We start from the raw sequence: 23,105 nt of genomic DNA on the forward strand, positions 1-23,105 counted from the left end.
CTCACCAAGGTAGAACAATGGACTGCACAATTCAAATTCAAATTAAACCCAGAAAAAACTAAACTCTTCCTATCAAGTCCCAACAATAAGCTAACGAATATCTCTAACCTACTCGATCAATCTTACCATCAAAATCCTCGGAGTTATCTTGGACCGATGCCTTACTTTTGAAGACCACACCAATGCTCAGGTTAAAAAATGCTTTTGCACCCTCTGGAAACTCCGTGCCATCAAACATTATTTTGACTTCCTCTCATTTCGATTGCTGGTTCAGTCTCTAATCTTAAGCACTTTAGACTACTGCAATATCATATACTTGGGTTCCTTGAAGAAAACCATCAAACGCCCGAGAATCATCCGGAATACAGCCGTCCGTCTCATCTATGGTCTCAAAAAGTCGGACCATGTAAGCCCGTTCTACAGAAAACTTCACTGGTTGCCAATAGAGGCAAGGGTCATCTTCAAGTTTGCCTGCCTTTGCTTCAAAACCTTAACAGGTTCATCCCTGATCTACCTATCGCACCATTTTGCATTCCCAGGCACTATCTGCACACGGAATGCCCAACTGTTTACCTTCCCCTCCCAGAAAGGCTGCATCTACAAGAGATTCATTGATAGAACTCTGTCATTCCAAGCTGGCAAATTGAATAAATGTCTAACCTCCCTCATTTCAAATACTTCCTCCTACCAATCCTTCAGGAAATCAATCAAAACCTACCTATTTGACAAATTTTGACTCCTTCCCAACTGGTTGCATCTCTGAGAAATTACTGTATATCTGTCACATTCCCGATTACTCCTAACCTCTCTCAGCTCACTAATGTAATTTGAATTATTTTACTAATGTAATTGGCAATACCTTCTGTAACATCGCTGTCTATGTACAGTCTCTTCCTCTGTAAACCACTCTGAACTGCTTCTGGTATTGTGGTATACAAAATAAAGTTATTATTATTATTATTATAGCTCACAGTCTCCTCATTCATCAACAACAGAAGAAACATTTTAAAAGATGTAATCTCTTGCTGTCATAAGAACACTTTTATACTAAGAACTGTGAAATTTGCAGCTCTTTATTGTGAGACAGATATCTTAATAAACACTCCTGCTGCCACTGGGAGGCAGGAGGTCCGTACATTGGGAAAGAGAGAGGCAGATCAATATGCATTAGAAGTAATTAGGTTAGTAAGCCATTGGTTTAGGCAAGGATTTGGGTTATCCCAGGTCCAATTTGATGACTGGAACTTAGGTGGCAAAGGGATAGCAAAGCCATTTTGGGGAATGGCACTTGCTACTTCATGTTAAGTCATTGCCATATCCATGCTCTACATACCATTTCCTTCCAGCATGGAGGCCGTATCTCTAAAGTTACTCTGTTGTAAAGCTGCAACTGCAGTGTCCACCGCATCTTTACCATAGAAGTCCTTAAGGAGCATAAGTGTTGCAGCCTGGTCTGAGTCCTGGAGCTGCTCCCAGGGGATGGGGCTTTTCCCTTCTGTTGTAATGATACTCAATTGGAATTTAAAGCGCTTGAAATCATCCTGCCCCAGAGTTTCCAAGGCACTTAAGATGAATCCATCTTCTTGCTCCATCATCAAGTAGCAGGAAAATAAACTACAGTGAAACAAAACACAAATTTAATCTTTAATCACTGACATCTCAGTTCAGAAAAAAAGGAACATAAAGAAGTAAGTTTTAAAAACTTTCATGCAGGGACTTTTACCCATGTTGTAAAAGAGGCAGAGAAAGGTAGTATTAGGCCAGGTTATGAAAATACATGTAGCATATGGCACTACTGCATTTCAAAACCAGTTCTTTACAATTCATAACTCTGGAGACTTTATAACTGGGATCTAATCAGAACAGAACATTCCTGAACAACTGCAGGCTTTTGATTCATGATGCAGGCCTCTGGCCAAAACACAATTCGTGTTGAGTCAGTATTTAAATAAAGCGTTCCCACTTTACTCCACTGATTTCGTCTCCTTCACAGCATTATTTGTTGCTTGGTAGCCTGTGGAGGATTTGTTTTCATCAGTCCTACTAGACCACCAGTAGCCTCTGTGTCTTTGGGGTTGTGGCCCTTATCAACCTAGCTTGAGATTATCCCTGCCTTTTCCCCAAATGCATGTTTCTGCCTATCTTGATCAGACTAAGATCCACTGTATCTGAGTACAGTCTCTTAGATGCTTCTGTATACACTTATTAGTACTAAATACTTATTAGTAGAGGGAGAACCAATTTACAGTTTCAAGCCTTTGTTTCACCTTTAAACCTGATTTTGCTTTGTTGCATTTCTTTAACACATTCTCCTTTTAACCACATAAAATACAGAGGGATAGGAAACCTATCTATCAGCACGTACCTCTTCAGAAGGGCCGCACAGCACAGCAAGAGCACAGAAGAATCCTGTCTGTTGTGCCTGCTTGGAAGTTCCTGCTGAGATCTTTCTTTCCTGTTTCTGGTACAGCACAAGGCGAAAAATTTCCTGAGCAGCACAGAGCATAGCGAGAAATGGCAGTCTGCCCAAACAGTAAAACTGAAACTAAAAGAGGCCCGCTTTCAGAAATGAATGTCCTTCTATTTTGTCCTTGTTATCAGTGGGTTTATTCAGATGTCTGCACTGGTGAAAGGTCCCACCTAATATCTCTGAAATAATCTGAAAATCTAATCCACAGTGTAAAGAGTGAGTCTAGTAGCCCATCAGCTTTTAAGGGGGACGTTTTGTAAAGCATTTCCTGCACGTAAATCAGGCAGAAAAGGACTGTTCTAGAATTGCACAGGGGTATTTTTTCCTAAAAAGTATGTGAACTAAAAACACTGCATATATTTTATACAGCCTACATCTTCCGGAGGAGTGGAGTTGTGAAATATGTATTTTATAAAATACACATGCACATATATAGAATACAAGCACCAATTTGCACTATCTTCAGAGCAGGTGTAAATTTGTGCAGGTGATTTTGCACACTTTTGTGATTGCTTCAGTTTACTATTTTATAAAGGCACAATAGGTGCTCTGTTATTTACTCTCTCTTTTACTAAAGCCAACAGCGCATGCCTGCGTGGTAAATGCTCTAACACCCATAGGAATTGTAAAAGACTTTGTAAAACAAAGCTTAAATGAGCCCTTGATGAGCCTCTGCATGCTAAAACCAAGACACTCTGGTGAAGATTCTCAAAACTTAACGTGCCTTTAACACGGTCGCCTTAGGTGCTGGGGCCAATCAGAATCTTAGGCCCCTCCCCAGTGAATCCCATTTTGAGAATCTTCAGACCTGCTGCAGATCTAGCAGCAAATAAAGAACCTCCCTCACCCCAAGAAGTCTCCAAAGATTAGGGGAAAGAGATGAAGTCCAACTCCAAACTAAGGGAAAATAAAGAGAAATCTATGAATTAAGAGTATTAAACGGACAAGCCCTCAGTCACACAGCAACCTCTGGAATCTCCAGGGAAAAGCTGTCACGGGTTTACACCCAGAAAGGTGTTAACTGCGAAACATCCCCGGGCTAGCAGCAGCAGGGACAGGAAAGAGTTGGGATTCTTCCTGCTCCTGAAGAAGCCACTAGACCACTGAGGACATTAAAAGGAAGGCTTGGGGGGGAAGGTGCTCTGGGTCTCCATTGCCACGGTATGACCATGGCAGCAGTTACCGTTCCCGCAGCACTACCATGGACTGTTCAACTGTTGCCGCAGTATGCAAATGACCAGCATAAGGCAAGCAAAGTCTTTGTGGAGAACGAGAAAAGACAGAGGCAAGATAAGCAGTACCCGAGTCATATACTTTATTGCAATATAAGAATCTTGAAATATACCTGATGGTGTATAGGCAGCCAGTGATGCTGTTTTAGGAAAGGTTAGCTAGACAATGAGAGGAAATTTTGAAAAGACGTGCAAGTCAGAACATCCTAAAAAGACAACCATCGCCCGTGTATTTTCAAACAGGATACAGGCTTTTGAAAATATGTGAGTTGGATGTCTATGCACTGGATCATCCAGCATGAACACCCATTTTACAAACTGAAATGTTTGAATTTTGAATGTGGGGGGGGGGGGGGGGGGAGGGGACAAGGGGCATATCTGTACAGCAGCATTCTTAGAAAATGGCCACAGACATCCACGCAGAGCAGAAAGTCAGCTTAGTGGTTAGTGCAGTGAGCCTGTATACCAAGGGACCCAGGTTCAAATCCTATTTTTATAATTGTGAGCTCTTCAGGAATAGAAAAATACCTACTGTAACTTACAAATCTTTAGATATTTTTCTGTGTCTGCTTAATCTGGAGGGCTTACAATAATAAAAAAAAGAGCTGAAGTGAGCTTTGAACCTGAAAAAAATAAGAGCTGAAGTAGACTTTGAACTTGTCTCCCTTGGGTTATAGTCCATTGCTTTAACCACTAGACTACTTCTCATATATACTTCCTGTTTTGTTCAGAATGTTCATATTTGAAGTTGTCATACCAGAGAAGCTGGTTTCCCTTTCCTGTTTCACTCTGAGAGGGGGATAGCAACCACTGGAAGATTAAGGAGGTGTCACACATTGATCTCTCCAGCAGACAGCAACTCAAAGCACCTTTCTGTGACCTAAACGTGCCCGAAACAGGTCTAACATAAAATGTTCTTCTTTTTAGACATGGATGTTTGTTCCCCTTCTGTAATTGCTGTAGGACATCCAGATTTCAGACTCTCCCTAGTCCAAAACATGCCCCCTTAATACTTGGATGTACTGCAGTGTTGAAAGTCCCTATTCTGCCTTGGGAAAACTGGCATTTGGGTGTTTTAAGCAAATGAATGTCCATTTCAGCTTTTTGAGTTGTTCATTTGCTTCGAAAATGAGCACCAAAGTTTCCTAATGGCCATATTTTATAGAGATTGCCAGTGTTAAGTAAGACAAAATAGAAGCCCTGCATAAATAATGTTATAATAATCTAGCCTGGAAGCTACCGAAGCACATGACATTAGCAGTGCACAGGAAAGTTATCAAAACAAGAGACGAACAACACCTTGACAAATTTAAGAAAAACTTTAAAACTTTTTTATTTCGTGATGCATTCTCTTCTATTTAATTTCTCACTTCTTAATTTCTCTGCTATCTAATTTCTCTTTTACAAACATTCCATATATTCTATTCCCCTCCAACATGTTTTTTTTCCCAACCCCTCTTTCTCCTTTTTCTACCTACAATGTAACTGTACCCATCCGTTCCCTCTCTCCTCACTGTCAAGTCCGTCTTGTTAATGTCTTTAATGTTCACTATATATTATTTAAATAACTCAATATTTCTTCAATTGTTCCTACTCCTATCTGTCATTTTTAAATCTAATGTAAACCGTCCAGATATTTGCTTGATGGTCGGTATATTAAAATCTAATAAACTTGAAACTTGATTATGAGATATTTAGGGCCTAGAGCTACATCACAGTATCTCTGCAACACAATGGCCTCATCTTTGGAAGGGCAGAGTAAATAGCACTGCTTCGACTTCGATGAAGCAAACCTTATATTTCTTAATGTATAGAGACTTTTGGACTCTATTGAGATTACATAAATTAGATAAGTCTAGATCCAATAAATATTGGAACTGTCATTTGGAGGTTGGAACATTAGATCATCTTATATTCCAATGCCCTTTAATTTTAGATTTTTGGAAGTCTATTTGGAGCAAGATAATTCTTATTCTTGAAGTTCACATACCATTGTCTTACGGAATAATATTGTTTGGAACTTCAAAAATTAATAAGAATCCACTTAAAAAACAAATGGATAAACTCCTCCTGATTATGACTGGAGTCGCATTGCAAATGAAAGGAATTGGAAGCAATGGGATAGATTAAATGTACCATTCTGGTAGGAAACCCTATGTATGTACTATAAATTAGAGAAAATACTGGCAGAACAAAAGGGTGAAATCTGAAAATTTAAGGAAATTAGAGTCCATTAAATACTTTTGTAAAACATTTTTAAATTTGAAGGTATGATGTTTTATTAATTCTTACAACACTTCATTTCTTATACACTTCCAATTAAAGGGAGGGAGGGATTTCTTTATTCTTGCTTTGTTTGTACTTACATAGTATAAAAGTGCTTAGGTGATATTTTTATGTATTTTGTCTGCACTTTGTTAGATTATTTTTCTAAAAATGTAATAAACAGTTAAACAACAAAATGCATTATTTAAAATGGGTTATTTTACCACAACGAAGGGGGGAACCAACAAAGTCTGCAGTCAGGAATACGAAGGCAAACCAAAACAAGGAAAACTGCAGATGGGCATACAATGATGCAGGCAAAAGTTTTAGATAAAATGCAGTTAAAAACATCACCTAAGGGCAAACAAGCCTTTTTATGGCTTTGGTATTTCAAAGCAGTGGGCACTGGAGGATTAAGTGACTTGCCCAGGGTCACAAGGAACAGCACCAGGATTTGATCTCACAACCTCTGGGTGCAGAGGCAGTAGCTCAACCCGTGAACCACAGGATACTAGACTAGTTAGACCTTCAGTATGACCCACTATGGCAATTCTTATGATGCAGGACTACGAGAAAGCACTTGGGGAGAAATTCTATAAGTGGCGCCTAAAATGTAGGCGCCTACAATAATAAAAATCTATTTAAAAATTACCCCATTTTTACAAAACCGTGCAAGAGGTTTTAGTGCAGCCAGCGTGCTAAATGCTTTGCGCTGCTCTGAAAGTCAAATAGTTCCTATGAGCATCAGAGCAGCGTAGAGAATTCAGTACACTGGCCAGCACTAGAAACCTCTTGTGCGGTTTTGTAAAAGGAGAGGGGGGGTTAAGAGTTAATGGCATCATTAATGAGCTTTAACAAGTTTATAATGACTAAGGGCTAGATTCACTAAAGTCAGTGATTGTCGCTAAACCTGTTTTTACAGGTTTAGCGACAATCGCTGCTAACCGACCCCCTTCACTAAATGGCCCACTGCATATTTTTCCCCTCGATCACCCATTTTCCAATCCGGCCATACAAACTAGTAAAACCCCATGCAAAATAGCCAAGCGATTGATTCACTTATATTGCTTGGCTATTTAGCATCTGGTTTTAGCGATCATAAAACCCAATGGCTGTAAACCTATCGGTAACTGTGTTACTGACAGATCTGCCTGGTTTTTGTTTTCAATGGCAAATATTTTTCGTGTACTACACACGCAAAATATCTGCCCCATAAAAAAATCCACCACTGCCAACGCCCCCCCAATGACCCCCAACAATCGTGCATCCCCCCCGAAGAAATGCGGCAATCCACCCTAAAACAAATGGCAGGAAAGACCTTCTCCCCACCCTCCTCTCCACCTCCCCTGAAGAAAAAGGCAGGAGGGATGCTTGCTCACTCCCTCCTGCCACAAAGGCACCCACGCCCTCCCCCCCTGAAAAAAACAGCAGGAGGGATGCCCACTCACTCCTGCCACCAGAGGCCCCCCTCCAGGCCCCTGTGCCCTGTACCTTAAAGTTGTGAGCAGGAGGTACTAAATACACCTGCTCCTCCTCTCTTCGCGACAACACTGGGTCTTAGGCCCCTCCCCGGTGCATCAAGTGATGCACAGGGAGAGGCCTAAGGCCATGATTGGCTCAGACACCTCAAGCTCCTCCCTTGGTATATTAAAAACAAGAAGCCAGAAAAAGAATCAATTGGACAGCTAGACAACCTAGGGGTAAAAGGGGCGGTCAGGGAAGACAAGGCTATAGCAGAGATATTCACACCAAGGAAGGTATGAGGGAGATATCAGTGCCAGAAATAGTATTCAGATATGATGAGCAAGAGAAGCTGAAACAAATCTCTGTAGTGTTGAAAAACAGCACTAATCAGTTAAATCTGAAGTCTGTCTCTTTCATACCCTACTACATTTACCAATCCTGTAAATTTAGTAGGTCAGTGGGGTGGAAGGTTAGCTGGTTAAATCTACTGCAAATGAACCTTGTAGTTTTTTTTTCCCTCGCAGAGTAATGTACAGGCCATCTGCTTGTGTCACTTCAAAGAGATACAACTGGTTCAGTCTGCAGGGAGCCCCTCTTTGTTCTCCAAGGGAGGATTTCTGCCTGTGGATACAAAATCTTAAATCCAGCCCTGGTTGTGGAGGTATCGGGATGACACCAAGATCAGCTCAGCCTGTCCTTGGAGAATTACACAGGCTTCCTGTGAACCTTGATTCAGATTCCATTTATCAGATTGCTGCTTCCCAGATAAGATACCACCAAGATATTACCAAGCCACTTGTGCCCACCTTTGAGAAGGAGGAGGACAAGACTCAGAGAACAAATAAGAACAAAATGCACTGTTAACATTAAAGATATAATGGGTCCACTACTACCTGAACCTGGTAGTATACATCCCAGAGTACTGATAGAATTGAAAAATGAACCTGCAGAGCTATTGTTAGTGATTTGTAATTTATCTTTAAAATTCAGCATGGTATCAGAAGCCTGGAGGGTAGTTAACATAACGTCAATTTTTTTAAAGGGTTTTAGAGGTTATCCAGGAAGTTATAGACCGATGAGTTTGACATTGGTGCAACGCAAAATGGTAGAGACTATTATACAGAAAATAATGACAGAGCATATACATAAGCAATATACATAAGCATAGATTAATGAGACAGAGTCAACAAGGATTTAGTCAAGGGAAATCTTGCCTCAATCTACTACATTTCTTTGAAGGAGTGAATAACATGTGGATAAAGGTGAGCCAGTCGATATTGTATATCTAGATTTTCAAAAGGCATTTGAGAGAGTACTTCATGAAAGACTTCTGAGGAAATCAGAAAGTGATGAGATAGGAGGTAATATTCTATTATGGATTAAGAACTTGTTGAAAGAGTAGGATTAAATGGTAAATATTCTCAATGGAGAAGGGTAACTAGTGAGGTTAACTATATAAACTATATAAATAGTGGGGTTCCCCAGGGGTCTGTGCTGGTACTGCTGATTTTTAATATATTTATCAATGATCTAGAGACAGGAATAACTAGTGAAATTATTTATTTATTTTAAAAATTTATATTCCGCATAATGCAGATTCCAATAAAACATCCAAAATAATTAAACACATACAAATACTAAATACACTTAAAATAAAAATTAAAATAAAAACTAAAATAAAACTAACCTAAAATAATACTTTTTTCCTCCTGCTCCTACTCAACTGAAAAATTACATTTGTTTATTTAATTAAAACATTTTGAATCCACCTTTATCCAAGACAGCTTACAAAGTTCCATACATAATAAAATTGCAGAATAAAAAAAAGCTACCATACAGTTTTTGAAATGCACGAAAACAGGACAGTTTTAAGCCCTTTCCTGAACTGTAATACAGAGGAAGCTTGTCTAAATTTGTTGATGACAAAAGGTTGTTCAAAGTTGTTAAATCACAAGAAGATTGTGAAAAACTGCAAGATGACCTTGGGAGACTGGGTGTCAAAATGTTGTTTAATGTGAACAAGTGCAAACTGATGCATGTGGGAAAGAAGAACCCAAACTATAGTTAGGAGTCACCGCCAAGGGAAAGGATCTAGGTGTCATCCTTGAGGATACGATTGAAGTCCTCAGCTCAGTGTGTGGTGGCAGCTAAGAAAGCAAATAGAATGTTAGGAATTATCAGGAAAGGAATGGAATACAAAGATGAGAATGTTATAATGCCTCTGTATTACTCCATGATGCGGCCACACCTCAAATACTGTGTGCATTTCTGGTTGCCGCATCACAAAAAAGATATAGCAAAATTAGAACAAGTACAGAGAAGAATGATAAAAAAGATAAAAAGGGATGGGACAACTTCCCTATGATGAAAGGCTAAAGCAGCTAGGGCTCTTCAGCTTGGAGAAGAGATAGCTCAGGGGTGACATGATAGGAGTCTATAAATACTGAGTGAAGTGGAAAGGGTGAATATGAATCGCTTGTTCCAAAAGTACTAGGACTAGGGAGCATTCAATGAAACTACTAAGTAGTAGATTAAAACAAACCATAGAATATATTTCTTCACACAATATGCAACTAAACTCTGGAGTTCATTGTTGGAGAATGTAGTGAAAGTGGGGTTTAAGAAACGATTGGAAAGTTTTGAAAAAGAGAAATCCAAAAGCCATTATTAAGATGGCTTGGGGAAATTCACTGCTTATTCCTAGGATAAGCAGAATAAAATCTGTTTTTCTCCTTGGGATCTTGCCAGGTACTTGTGACCTGGATTGACTACTGTTGGAAACAAGATATTGGGCTTAATGAAGCTTTGATCTGTCCTGGTGTGGCAAATATTATGTTCTTATGAGCCTGTGACCCTGCTTCATTGTTCCATCTGAAGCTCTTTATACATATCATGGATTCAAAATATGCCTGATCACTTGTGTAGGTAGAAGTTTGCATGTATATTTGAAAATGCATTCCATATGCATGCATTTCCTCTCCAAGCCAAAATATGGACCAATGAACACCTTTTCTGAATACCACTAAAATTCTGTGCACTGCTTCATATTTAGTTGCATTGAAGGTGGGTAATTTTCAAACAGCTGATTTACATGGGTAAAGTAATTTTTGCCCCTAAATTTTCCTTGTAAATTAGTCTCAGTATTACTATATGAACTGCCTGCATACAACAAAAGAGAACTTTTCTCACACAATTATAATTAAACGACGCCCAGATTGTCTAATTCTCTTCTCCAGGCGCATGAGCTTTTTAATTCCATCTGAAGTCAATGGGCTCTTGTACAACCTAGAAAACATAAAAGGAAGAAATGAGTGAGCACTCCTGAGAATGATAGGAAAATATACATCTTTCAGCAGTATCGAGTTCCTTTGCAGCTTATTTATACTATAGAAATAATAAATATGAGAAGTTTGGGTGAAAGTAGCTTTGAAGATTAGTATTAATTTCTAAAAGGAAAATTGTTCTCACTTTTTTTTTCCAGAAGAGCTTTGGACACATTCTTGAACATAACTACAGTAAAACCTTGATTTGCGAGCATAATTCGTTCTGGAAATATGCTTTTAATCCAAAACACTCATATCAAAGTGAATCTTCCCCATAAGAAATAATGGAAACTCGGACGATTTGTTCCACAACCCAAAAACTTTAATACAAAATATTGTACTGTATAAAGTAAAATCTATTAACCTGCACTTTACTTTTGAACAGAATCGTGACTGATATGAAGGAGACGAGAGAGGAGAGGATGAGGGTTATTGTGTAGGGCGACTTTCACTATGACATGACGCGCTTATTGCAAGATCTCGCTCATTTAGCAGCATCAGAGAGAGAGAAGAACCATCGGCTCAGTTGTCATGCGCGTATACTTTATGTACTTGTATTGCAAGACCTCGCTCATACTTTATTTATTTGTATTGCAAGACCTCGCTCATTTAAGTTAAAATTTAATAAAACATTTTGCTTGTCTTACAAAACACTCGCACACCAAGTTACTTGCAATCCAAGGTTGTACTGTAATTTCTCTTTCCATTAAGTGACATCCTCTTCAAATCCAGATTCCAGCATTGTAGGAGTGATTCTAAGCATTTTGGGGGCCTGCTTCCAGCTCTATCCTTGGATATTCAATGCCAGGTTATGTCCAACCACCAGCACTGAATATCTAGGCGTAGGTGGCCGGTTAAGTTAAATATTCTGCATTTAAGCACATAATGTGAACTGCATATAGATAGGAATGTGTTTAATGCAGTTCAGCACAGAATATCAGCATTTAACCATATAAGTGCCGAAGACTACCCACAAATTAGCTAGTTTTCACTTAGGCACTAACAATTCATATTTAGCAGCACTATCCATCTAACTGCCACTGAATATCTGTAGTTAACCCTGGACAAGTGATTTAAAAGGCCAGGAGTCTTTCCTGGCCATTTTAATTGCTTTGAATATTGACCAGGTTATGTCTCTTGGCTGCTCAAAATGGCCTAGTGATTTGAGCAGCAGGCTGAGGACTAGGGAAGCCAGGATTCAAATCCCACTGACATTCCTTGTGATCTTGGGCAAATCATTTAATCCTCTATTGCTTCAGCTACAAAAACAAAGATCATGAGCCCTCATGGAAAAGAGATATCTGAGCTTCTACTGAAAAGGCATGATCTAGAATTAAATGCAAATCCCTTTAATTTCCATTTGGATATTTTTCTCATAAGAACACAAGAATAGCCTTACTGGGTCAGACCAATGGTCTATCAAGCCCAGTAGCCCGTTCTCATGGTGGCCAATCCAAGTCCCTAGTACCTGGCCAAAACCCAAGGAGTAGCAACATTCCAAACTACTGATCCAGGGCAAGCTGTGGCTTCCCTCATATCTCTCTCTCAATAACAGACTATGGACGTTTCCTCCAGGAAATTGTCTAAACCTTTCTTAAAACCAGCTACGCTATCCGCTTTTACCACAACCTCTGGCAATGCGTTCCCGAGCTTAACTATTTTCTGAGAGAAAAAAAATTTCCTCCTATCAGTTTTAAAAGTATTTCCCTGTAACTTCATCACATGTCCCCTAGTCTTTGTAATTTCTGACTGAGTGAAAAATCGATCCACTTGTACACTTTCTACTCCACTCAGGATTTTGTAGACTTCAATCATATCTCCCCTCAGCTGTCTCTTTTCCAAGCTGAAGAGCCCTAACCTTTTTAATCTTTCCTCAGATGAGAGGAGTTCCATCCCCTTTATCATCTTGGTCACTCTTCTTTGAACATTTTCTAGTGCCGCTATATCTTTCTTGAGATAAGGAGGCCAGAATTGAATGCAATAGTCTAGATAAGGTCGCACCATGGAGTTCTTCCTTCTCTATGGTTCTGTAACTTACTGTGAATTTAGTCAGTGAAAGATCCTCATGATCTATCCAGGCTGCCAATTTTAAGCAGAGTGGGCTATTGTGTAATATAATGCAAAAAGTAAAACTGCAGAGAATGTACAAGGTGCAGGAATTTATTCAATAAAAAAGAAGTCATAAAAAACATGGTAAAAAAATCAATAAAATAAAAATTGTATCCAAGGATGGTTTTTGTTATAGAATGTACCAGATCCAACATGGTCCGTGTTTCGAAAAACACTTCTTCCTCAGGGGTCCAAGATGTTCAGTACATAGATATTCAAGAACCAAATGGATGAAAACAAATGTACAGAGATTCTAAAAACACAGGTGAAGAACTCTCCTGTATGTGAAGCTGCATTGAGTAGTTACCCCGAATAAGTGTTTTTCAAAACACAGACCATGTTGGGTCCGGTACGTTCTACAACAAGAACCAGTCAGTCTTTGGCTACAATTTTTATTTTATTGATGTTTTTTTACCTTCTCTGATCTAACGTTGTAACCCTTCTTCCATAACTCTTTTTGTAATCCGCTTAGAACCGAAAGGTAATGGCGGAACAGAAATCTGTAATGTAATGTAATTTATAAATTACTTTTTCTGAATAAATTCCTGCACCTTGTACATGCACTGCAGTTTTGTTTTGATTTTTGCGTTGCATCTTCACTGTAGTTCCTGTTGGTTTCTTTTTGCTTTGCCTATTGTGTAATATACTGTAGATATGTAACCCACTCAGCGAAAAAATAACAAAAGTGGGGTTACCAATAACAGAGATAAAGGCTATAGATTTTAAAAGGGTAAATTTTAGCATGTTTTATTTTTGAAAATTTTATGTACTATAGGTTCCATAAAAAGGCACTATGCAATTTTTTTCAGTTTTGGATTACAAAGATATAGATTTTTCAGTTTTTGCTATTTTTCAGATGCTTCCCCGCCCCCCCCAAAAAAAAAAAGTACATTTTTGATTATAAACATTTCTTATTAGTCCATATCTGAGGCTGAAATTTTGCAGGATTATGCAGTTGATATCCCTCAACCTTGTAGTATCAATGTCACATATCCCACTTTTGGTACTTTTTCACTTAGCAGGCAGGTACAAGGGGCCACTGAAAAGTTCTCAGCCCACCAAGAAGAGAATGATGTGGAACCATGAAACTTGCAAGTTATTCCACACTTTTCATTTCAATGATATGAAATTAACAAAAAGTGTCAAGAAAAGTGTGTAACTTAAGTTTCATGGCTCCACATTCTCCATCTCAATCCCTGCACTCCAGTAACCAAAACTTATTAGAAATCCCTTCAACCCATCACATAGTTTATGATTCGACTAGAAAATCAATTTTCAGCATCACTGCTCCAACATTATGAAACAACTAGTCTTTAAGCCCGTTACATTAACGGGTGCTAGAATAGAGTGTCTGTCTGTCTGTGTTTCTTTATCTCTCTCTCCTTTGCCGCTGTCTGTGTCCTTCTGTCTCCCCCCCCCCGAGCAAAGCTGTCTGCCCCAGCACACACCTCCTACCCAAAGCAGCCCCTTTTCCCTCTCCTTATCTCTCCATGGCCCCTTCTGTCTCCCCCCAGCACACCCCTCCCCCAAAGCAGCCCCCTTTCCCTCTCCCTCTGGCCCCCTGAATTGATCCCCCTGCTTACCCTCCCTTCATCCCGGCGTCTTCTGGCCTGCTCCTCTTCAAAGCAGGCCGCGATTGTGGTGGCCAGCCCCAGCGAACTTCGCAGGCCGCTCCCCAACCCGGAAGCATGCTCCTCCCCGACACGATCCCGTGCGTCAGAGGGAACGTGCCACCGAGGCCGGAAAGCGGCCCGCGAGGCCCGCCAAAGCCGGCCACGATTGCAGGCTGCCCGAAAGAGGAGGATCAGCGGCAGCGGTGAGCGAGGGCGGGAGGTATGGTCCAGCTTGCTTCGGGTTGGTGAGGTGAGGGCGGGAGGTCTGTTGAGCTTCCTTCGGGTTGGTGAGAGCGGGAGGAGGGGAGTGGCCAGAGTGATCATTGGCCGGGTTCTAAAATGGAACACGGCCACGGATCACATACCACAGCCGCAGTAATCATGCTTTTTTTAAAAGCGCATGCACCACTAACCTTTTATTATATAGGATATGCCATCCCATCTCCACGAAGACTCCACCCTTTCTAAATTTAAATCAAACCTAAAAAAATTTATTTTCAAGGATGCCTCTAAATCTCCCTTCTTTTGTATCTCCCCTTAAATGTTTTTCTTTCCTATCAGAAACTGTATATCCACTCCCTCCTCTCCTCAATTTCGCTTGTTATGTCCTGTTTTTGTGTCACCCCAATCTATTTTATATTTTAGTCTTTTTAATTATGTACACTGCTTAGGTAATATGTAAGCAGAATATCATATTTTAATAAACTTGATTCTCTTCTTGGTTGGACTAAGAACTTTTCAGCAGCCCCTCATATGTACTTGAGCATTTGATAGTTTATAGAATCAGCTTTATGTGCTATATTGCCAATCAATTTCTCTCTAAGCAGTTTACCATCCAGTCATAATAAAATCAAAATAAGCATCTTAAGGGAACAGTAGAACTTGAGTACATAGAAGACATAATTAGAAAGCAGGATCTGTGGGGCAGCATTTTAGAAAAGCCAATAAAAAAATCGGAATTCAGATGTCCTAGCAAAATGTCTCAAATTTAACACAGCATACATATTTGGGGTAGTTTCAGTCTGTGGCAGTCAGCGTTTCTTAAACAGTGACTACAACGGGCAGAATTAGCCCCAGATATTCAATATCAGGCATGTCCAGTCACTGACACTGAATATTGTCACAAACCCTCTGCAGCGGCGGGCTGTCGTGTGACAAACACAAGGATTCTGGCATGTCCCCTCTAACCAGGGGTACCTTCAGGACTTTTCAGGTGGCTCTAGGCGACCGCCTAGGCCTATGAGAGACAAGGCAAGCAAAGAGTTTCCAAATATCACCAGTGAAACCAAGTTCTTCAAATAGGAATATGATGTTTATTCTGACCCAGAGGTCAAAAAGATGCAGCATAAAACAAAAATCACTTTTGCATTTCATTCAAAAATAAAGTCAATTGTAAAATAAAGATATCACAAAACAGCAATCTCCTGTAGTTGATTATTCCTGAGGTCATGTGCTCTGACTCAGGATTGCTTTACACTGGTGTTCACTCATAATTCAAACTTTCTCTCAGCATTAATATCAAAGGCATGTAACAGCAGATTTCAGCAGCCAAATAAAGTTTGAAATAAACCTTTGCTGTAAATCCAAATTAAACCAAAACTCTTTAGGCAATATAGCTCTTGCAAACGGATCAGCTTTTCCCTCAGCTCCCTGTGCAGGCAAAACAAACAGCTGAGGGAGATAAGCTAATTAGCTCTTCAGAAACGGAGCCACAGCAGGATTTCTAAAGTTCAAAACACAAACTTAAAATGTTCTATCTTGAGCTTCTTGTTTCCAAACTTGACTTTAAATCACTTCCATAGTTTAGGATTCAGGTAAGTGTTATTCTTAACCCAAAAATACTCATAAAGTCCAAACCTATCTCACATTCTTCAGGCTTGTTTGCACAGCAGAAAAACATAGGCAAAAGGGAAAAAAAAACCACAAACCACTAATGGTTTCCCAGTTACTCACTTTCTTCATTCAGTTTCCATACATTCTGTCTGGCTCTCTAGCATAGGGCCAGCTACTTGTACCTCCATGCTTTCCACACGGTCTGGAATCTGGAAGTTTGAAATTGGAAGGATTTCTTCCAAATCCTGCATGGGCCAATCTGGCACGGTTGTCTCTCCTGCTCTGCTCCACAGCTCCTCACCTGCCTTAGGCTGTGGGAGTGACTCACCCTGGTCACTCGCTCCTCCTCCTCCTCCTGCTGCTTGTCTCAGCCTGCTTTTAAACAGCTCAGAGCCAATCCCTTCAGCCTGTAGCGGGGGATGGGCTTTGGCTCTAAAGCAGCTTTTCTCTGCCTGGGTTTATCTAATGCAGCTATATTCCTTGTGGCTTCTCTAGCTGCCCTAAAGCCTGGAGGCTGCTGTTGACAGTCTGCCTGCCTCTGCTCCAGATCACTACTGCTCTGATCATAGGGGCAAGGGAGGTCAGCCTCAAGTTGTGCGCCAGAATCAATCTGATCAGCTCTTCTGCACCCAATCCTATTAGGGACCGAACTAGTACTGGTGCTGGGTTTGTCACAATATTCAGTATATAGTACACAATGGCACCTAGATATTTTTCTTGGGTGCAGACTCCTAAGGTGGACCCTAGCATTAGGTAATTATGATTTGGATTATTTTTTACAATGTGAATCACTTTGCAGTTGTCCGCATTAAATTTCATCTGCCAAGTGGATCGCCCTCTATAATGTCTACCACAGGGGCATAGACAGAAGTCCATTTTAGGGAGGGGAGGTTGCCAAAAGGTGGCTTGAGAGGGCCAAATATTTTCTCCACCCCCACTGCCTCTACCCCTGCCCCTGTCACACTCAAATGTATCTTTGCTGACAGAAATGCTAAGATCCCCCCAGCCAAAGAGGTCTCCTCACAAGTCCCACTTGTGCTGCCAGAGCAGCACTCAAGTCAGTGGCGCACTTCAACTGCCGACAATGGCACTGCTACACATGCTCAATTAAGCTGCTTAACTGAGTATGCGCAAGAGAGCTGGCATCAGTAACTTAAGTGCTGCTCTAGAAACACTGGTGGGACTGGAAATGAGACCTCTGGCTGGCGGGAACTCACACCTCCCCAGTTATTGAAGCAGAGTAGGCCCAAGTCAAAGATAATGAGGCCCAAGCACCTGAGCCCCCCCCCCCCCATCATGGCTATGCCACTAGTCTACCATCTTGGAGTCTCCAGGGCAAAAGACCTTCTCCTGCCTTTTTTCCCGTCCTTCCTTTTTATGACTTTGGCATCCATATCCACCACACTTTTTCAAAGATACCCGTTTATAAAACCTCACTACAGCCACTTCCACATCTGTCAGTTCAGGCAATCTGATCAAGAATGTTGACTGGTGGTGTTGAGTTCAGGGAGAAAGCCCTAGAGCCTAGAGAAAAGGCAGCTCCTCAGCTTAACATATCATGTAACCAGTCTTAGCTATTTTTATTGTGTACTCTAATGAGTTGTTGTTAGGTTTAAGGTGCATACTAAGGAGTTAGCATATTGCATGCAATTTTGTGTGCACATTAAGCTTTAAGAATATATTCATGAGATGGAATAGGGAGCTATTTGAAGGAAATGAAGATTTTACTATCAGTGTGTGTTACATTAGAAATGGTTAGTTTTCACAAGGCTGATCCTCAAATGTCAATGTTACAAAGGGACTTACGATAAGATGCGCAGGCGTTTGCAGTTTTCAATGAGGTAGGTGATGCTTGAAACTGATTTGTCTGTAAAGAAGTTCCCAATCAGGTACAGTTCAGTCAGCATCTGTTTCTCACTGAGAGCATAGCAAAGATCCATTGCACTCTCATCTGTGAGGCCAGTGACATTAAGTCTGGAGAGAACAAATGCAACATTTAAGATCATCATATAGCAGGAGAGGGCAGCTTTTATACTCAAGAGGGCACATGCATGTCAGTACTATACCTAGTGGCCGCAACATTATGTAATGTCTGAACCAGAAATGCACAAAGCTCCATAGATCTTCTGTGATAAATAAATTAAGATTTAAATGTATTTTTGAGAGCACAAAAAAGAGAACTACACATCATTGGCAAGAAACAGAAAGAGGTACAAACAAGTGTTCATTTTACATACAACTACTGATCAACCCGCCCAAAAATCCTTTTCCCACAGCCATACTAACCCAGTAGTTAAGAGACCCACACAGAAAGACCAACAACCAACCCACAAACCATGTGGTGCTATGAGCTCAATAAACTTAGCAAAATACCTCCCAGGGAACTCCCACTGGTGAAGCAACCCAAACAGAATGCCAACAAAACCATGGTCAACACCACCCTGGGAGAACATGCTTCCCACCCTCAGCAGCCAATGCGCACCTCCAAAACCAAGACCAGCAAAGGTCTTAAACAGAAGGAAAGGTAAGGGCTCAACATATCAAATATAAACAAGTAACCTCTAGCCAAACTGTCAGTCTCACTACTCCCATCCCATGTCTACCCAATCGTGATAAATAAATTAATATGTAAAAAAATAAACTACAAACGATGGAAACATGAGTGACTATTCAGAAAATATCTGCAAAATACCATCTTTAAAATTGTCAAAACTCTGGTTAATGACTTTTTCTGTGTGTATTTCCTATTCATCAATGCTCGCCCCACTCCTGTCATACCTCAGGCGCACATTTTTGATTTTCTATGGACCTGCAATTTTAAAAGGAAAACTTTTCTTGTAACATCTTTTTGAAAATCCACCTGGTACACACACTGTAGACAGAGAGAAATTCTATAAATGACGCCTGTTAATTGTGAAACACCATTTGAAACGTCAATTAACATTAAATTTACCGGCACCTAAACAAAAGGCATTGGAATCGCACCTAATGCCACTATAGGCGTGGCTAGCACTGGATGTGGCATTAGGCGCTTCAAAGCGCCTACAAGACTTCGAACCTGCATTACAAAGTGTACAACCAAAAGGGAGCTGCCAGGGAAAGAGGGTTTATTTTAGCAGGATGGCCACATACAATTTTAAAAACAGAGGCTCTTTTTAGTATGGTTGCACACATTCAGAATTTGAATCTTATTCTTGTGTTCTACTGCTCAAATATTCTGGTCTCAAGTTTGGAAGCATATACAATGACATTCCACAAAACCTCTTCACTATCATGGTGTAATTTTCAACATCTTTCCTTGTGGATGAAAGACCACAAACTAAAACTGAACCCAGACAAAACAAAATTCATACTTCTCGAAAAAAATAAAACCCCAACCATAACAAACCTAGTAATAAACTCAATCACATAACCCATTCAACCCACTCTAAAACTTCTAGGAATGACGACAGACAGATGCAGCACCATGCAACCACAAATCAACAAAACAATACAGAAATCTTCGCGGTCATGAGAAACTAAGGCAAGTTCGAAAATTCTAAGATCGAAAACAATTCCAGCTCATGGTCCAAGTCCTAGGTCTCCTTGACTACTGCAACATCCTATATCTCCCCTGCCCCGCAACAATGATAAAACAACTACAAACAGTACAAAACACAGCCCTGAGACTAATCTATTCACTAAGAAAACATGACCACATCACCGAGGCATACCTCGACTCACATTGGCTCCCAATTAAATTCTACTGTCTATTATTTAAATCCATAAATGGTGACAGCCCAGCCTACTTGAACAACCGTCTAATCTGAACTACCACAACGAGACACAGGAGAACCCAGACACCATTCACATACCCTCCAATCAGAGACAAACGGAAAAAAAAAAAAACTGTACGATGGCCTTCTAGCTACACAAGCAGCAAAACTAGACCACCAACTCTCCAATCTACTAATCGTGACCCCAGACTACAAAACTTACAGAAAAGAAAGAAAAATCCTGCTATTTAAGAAATCCATGAAGACTAACACACCGTATGACACAATCCTCTGAAGCAACCCGCTCTACTTTTAACACCTCTGGACAGGTCCAGAAATCCTATTCTGTAATCCACCTTGAACCGCAAAGTAATGGTGGAATAAAAATCACTAATGTAATGTAAATAACTCTTTTACTGACCATAATAAACTAATTTCAATTTTAACTGCAATTGCCATTTAAGATATTTTATTACATTACATTACATTTGTGATTTCTATTCCGCCTGTGCCTTGCTGTTCTAAGCGGATTAAAGTTAAAAGAGATCAGGACATTACCAAGAGAATTACATTACAACGATTTAAGTAAATTACATGTTATGGTATAGAAATTCAAGTATAAGATATCTGGATTTATCGATAGAATAACTTGACAGGGTTAAAGTAGTTACAAGGTTCAGTGGGGAAAACAATATAGGCAACTGAAGAAAGATACCTAACTTTGAAGGAATCAGTTAAGTGGATACCTAAGGGAGATGCTTATTTAGGAGAAGGTTAAATGGATACCTAAGGGAGATGCTTATTTAGGAGTTTGGATATTTTTGGTAAATGAGGTTCAAGGGGATGACTAGTGTGTTATTTGCTAGGGAGAGTGCATGTGCGATTGGGGAGGGGAATATTAAGTAAGGACGTGCTTTTTGAAAAGAAATGTTTTGATTTCTTTCCGAAACACTTTGATGTCTGTTGTTTTGATCATCAGTTTGGTGATGGTGGGGTCAATTTTTGCTGCCTGAGTTGCTAGAAGGCTGTCGTAAAGTTTCTTACGTCAGGTACCATTATGAGGGGGGAAGGTGAAAAGATTCTGAGTTCTTCTTGATCTGGGTAGTCGGTAGCGGCAAAGACAGTTGTTCAGGTAATTGGGAGCCATACCATGGGTTACTTTGAAAAGTAAGCAGTAGAGTTTGAATTGAGTTCTTGCTTTTATCGGAAGCCAGTGAGAGTCTACATGCACTTGGAAGAATTTACAATCACTTAACTATCATATGTGGTGGCAAAAAGTTTGTTGCATCTATAATAATAAAACGCTAAGCGCGCATGCACACTCGAACCGTGTGTTCCCTGAGATCTGACCTGTCGGGATGTGGCGGCACGAGTGCGCATGCGCGCTTCCAGGATGCGCAGAGTGGCGGCTGCCGGGAGGAGGGCTGTCGGCGGAGGGCAGACGCCGAAAAGGGCTAAGACCGGCGGGAGCGGCAGGGTCGAGGCACAGTCGGCAGTGCACGGCTGTGGAGAGCGCGCGATCTGCTGGCCTACGAGTGCACAGTCTGCTCTGGCCCACGTGGCAGCTGGCGTCTCCGTGCGACATGCAGCAGCACCATGGAGCACGGGTCGAGTATCAGTCAGCGGTGTGAGGCAGAGGGAGCGTGTTGTTTCCTTGGCAGCCAGGGTCTACATCCCTCCTGGCGGTGCATGACGGCAGTACTTGGTTGTGAAGATGTTAGAAGAAATGTCGCACTGGGCAAGGTTGCAGCTGCTAGCCGTGAGCTCGGTTCGTGCATGGAAGGTAAGGCAGAGAGAGAGATATAATTAATAGTAGCAGTAGCGAGGCAGAGGGAGGGGAGAAAAAAAGGGTGGGAGGCACCACAACCTAACACCTAACCAGGCACCATCTTGAAAAAAAACAAACAAACTCCTAAACTGCACAGGGAAATGGAGGGGAGGGAATGCTGCTGCATAGGGGGCAGGGAGAGAGACAGATATAAAAAAGACAGACAGCGGGAGGGAGACAGAAAGAAAGGAAGAAATACACAGGGGCAGGGAAGAGACAGACAGAAAGAAAGCAGGAGGGAGAGAAACAAAAATAAAAAGACAGGGATAGGGAGAGAGACAGAAATAAAGACAGACAGACATATATTCTAGCACCCGTTAATGTAATGGGCTAAAGACTAGTACAGTCAAACCTTGGTTTGAGAGTAACCCGTTTTGCGAATGTTTTGCAAGACGAGCAAAACACTCAGCAAACTTTTGACTCGCAAACCGAGTGTTGCGAGCACCACCCCCCCCTCGCAAAGGCCCCCTCGCTCCAACCAGCACACCCCCCCCCGTGCGAACCAGCCCCCCCGCCCGAACAACTTAAACTTCCCCCCCCCCCCCCGTCTAGCGCAGGTACAGATCGTGTGCCTAGAAGATCTTCCAGCTTCTGCCTGCCTGCCTTGAGCATACATCTGCGCATGCTCAAGCCGGAAGCCAGAAGATCTTCTAGGCACACAATCTGTGCCTGCGCTAGACGGGGGAGGGGGGTAAGTTTAAGTTGTTCGGGCGTGGGGGCCGGTTCGCACAAGGGGGGGTGCCGGTTGGAGGGGGGGAGCGATGCCAGTTATCGGGGGGGGGGGGGTAATTACGAGCATAATCCGTTCCAGGAGCATGCTCGTAATCCAAAATGCTCGTTTATCAAAGCGAGTTTCCATTATTTTCTATGGGGAAACTCGCTTTGATAAGCAAGCATTTTGGATTACGAGCATGCTCCTGGAACGGATTATGCTCGTAATCCAAGGTACCACTGTATATAAATATGAGGCCAATATTGCTTGAGCTTCTGATAGACTTTCAAGTTTTCTTCAAACTTGAAAAACCTGATAAAACGTATATTTCTAACTAGTTCTGACATACTTATTCTATAGGACTTAGAACCATAACTAAAGATTTTATTTATCTATTTTATATAAATTGAAAGGACATGGGAGGGAGGGTGGGTCAGATTATACTGCAGGTCATTGTATAATTGTCTTCTATTGACTTCAAAAAACACCGAGGAGTTAACC

The 23,105-nt window shown here is 41.0% G+C and overlaps 2 protein-coding genes across 8 annotated transcripts in view; both read right to left on the bottom strand.

The window, feature by feature from the left end:
* LOC117360453 (NACHT, LRR and PYD domains-containing protein 12-like) overlaps positions 1–2,536 on the bottom strand; it is a 39,535-nt gene extending 36,999 nt beyond the window's left edge. The window contains exons 1-2 of the mRNA XM_033944215.1: positions 2,366–2,536; positions 1,334–1,614 (exon numbers count right to left, since the gene is read on the bottom strand). Coding sequence (XP_033800106.1) covers positions 1,334–1,595 — 262 coding nt within the window. The 5' untranslated portion in view covers positions 1,596–1,614; positions 2,366–2,536. The remainder of the gene's footprint in view (positions 1–1,333; positions 1,615–2,365) is intronic.
* Positions 2,537–10,277: 7,741 nt separating this feature from the next.
* The window catches only part of LOC117360845 (protein AF-10-like), a 206,017-nt gene continuing 193,189 nt past the window's right edge, over positions 10,278–23,105 (bottom strand). For 6 of the 7 annotated variants that reach the window (XM_033945347.1, XM_033945345.1, XM_033945354.1 and 3 more), the window contains 2 exons: positions 18,116–18,283; positions 10,278–10,716 (listed from right to left, as the gene is read on the bottom strand). In XM_033945347.1, the coding sequence (XP_033801238.1) occupies positions 10,617–10,716; positions 18,116–18,283 (268 nt within the window). In that variant the 3' untranslated portion in view covers positions 10,278–10,616. The remainder of the gene's footprint in view (positions 10,717–18,115; positions 18,284–23,105) is intronic. The other variant, XM_033945349.1, reaches the window with a different exon arrangement.

This window comes from Geotrypetes seraphini, chromosome 5 (genome assembly GCF_902459505.1).
Source record: "Geotrypetes seraphini chromosome 5, aGeoSer1.1, whole genome shotgun sequence".
Classification (NCBI taxonomy): Eukaryota; Metazoa; Chordata; class Amphibia; order Gymnophiona; family Dermophiidae; genus Geotrypetes; species Geotrypetes seraphini.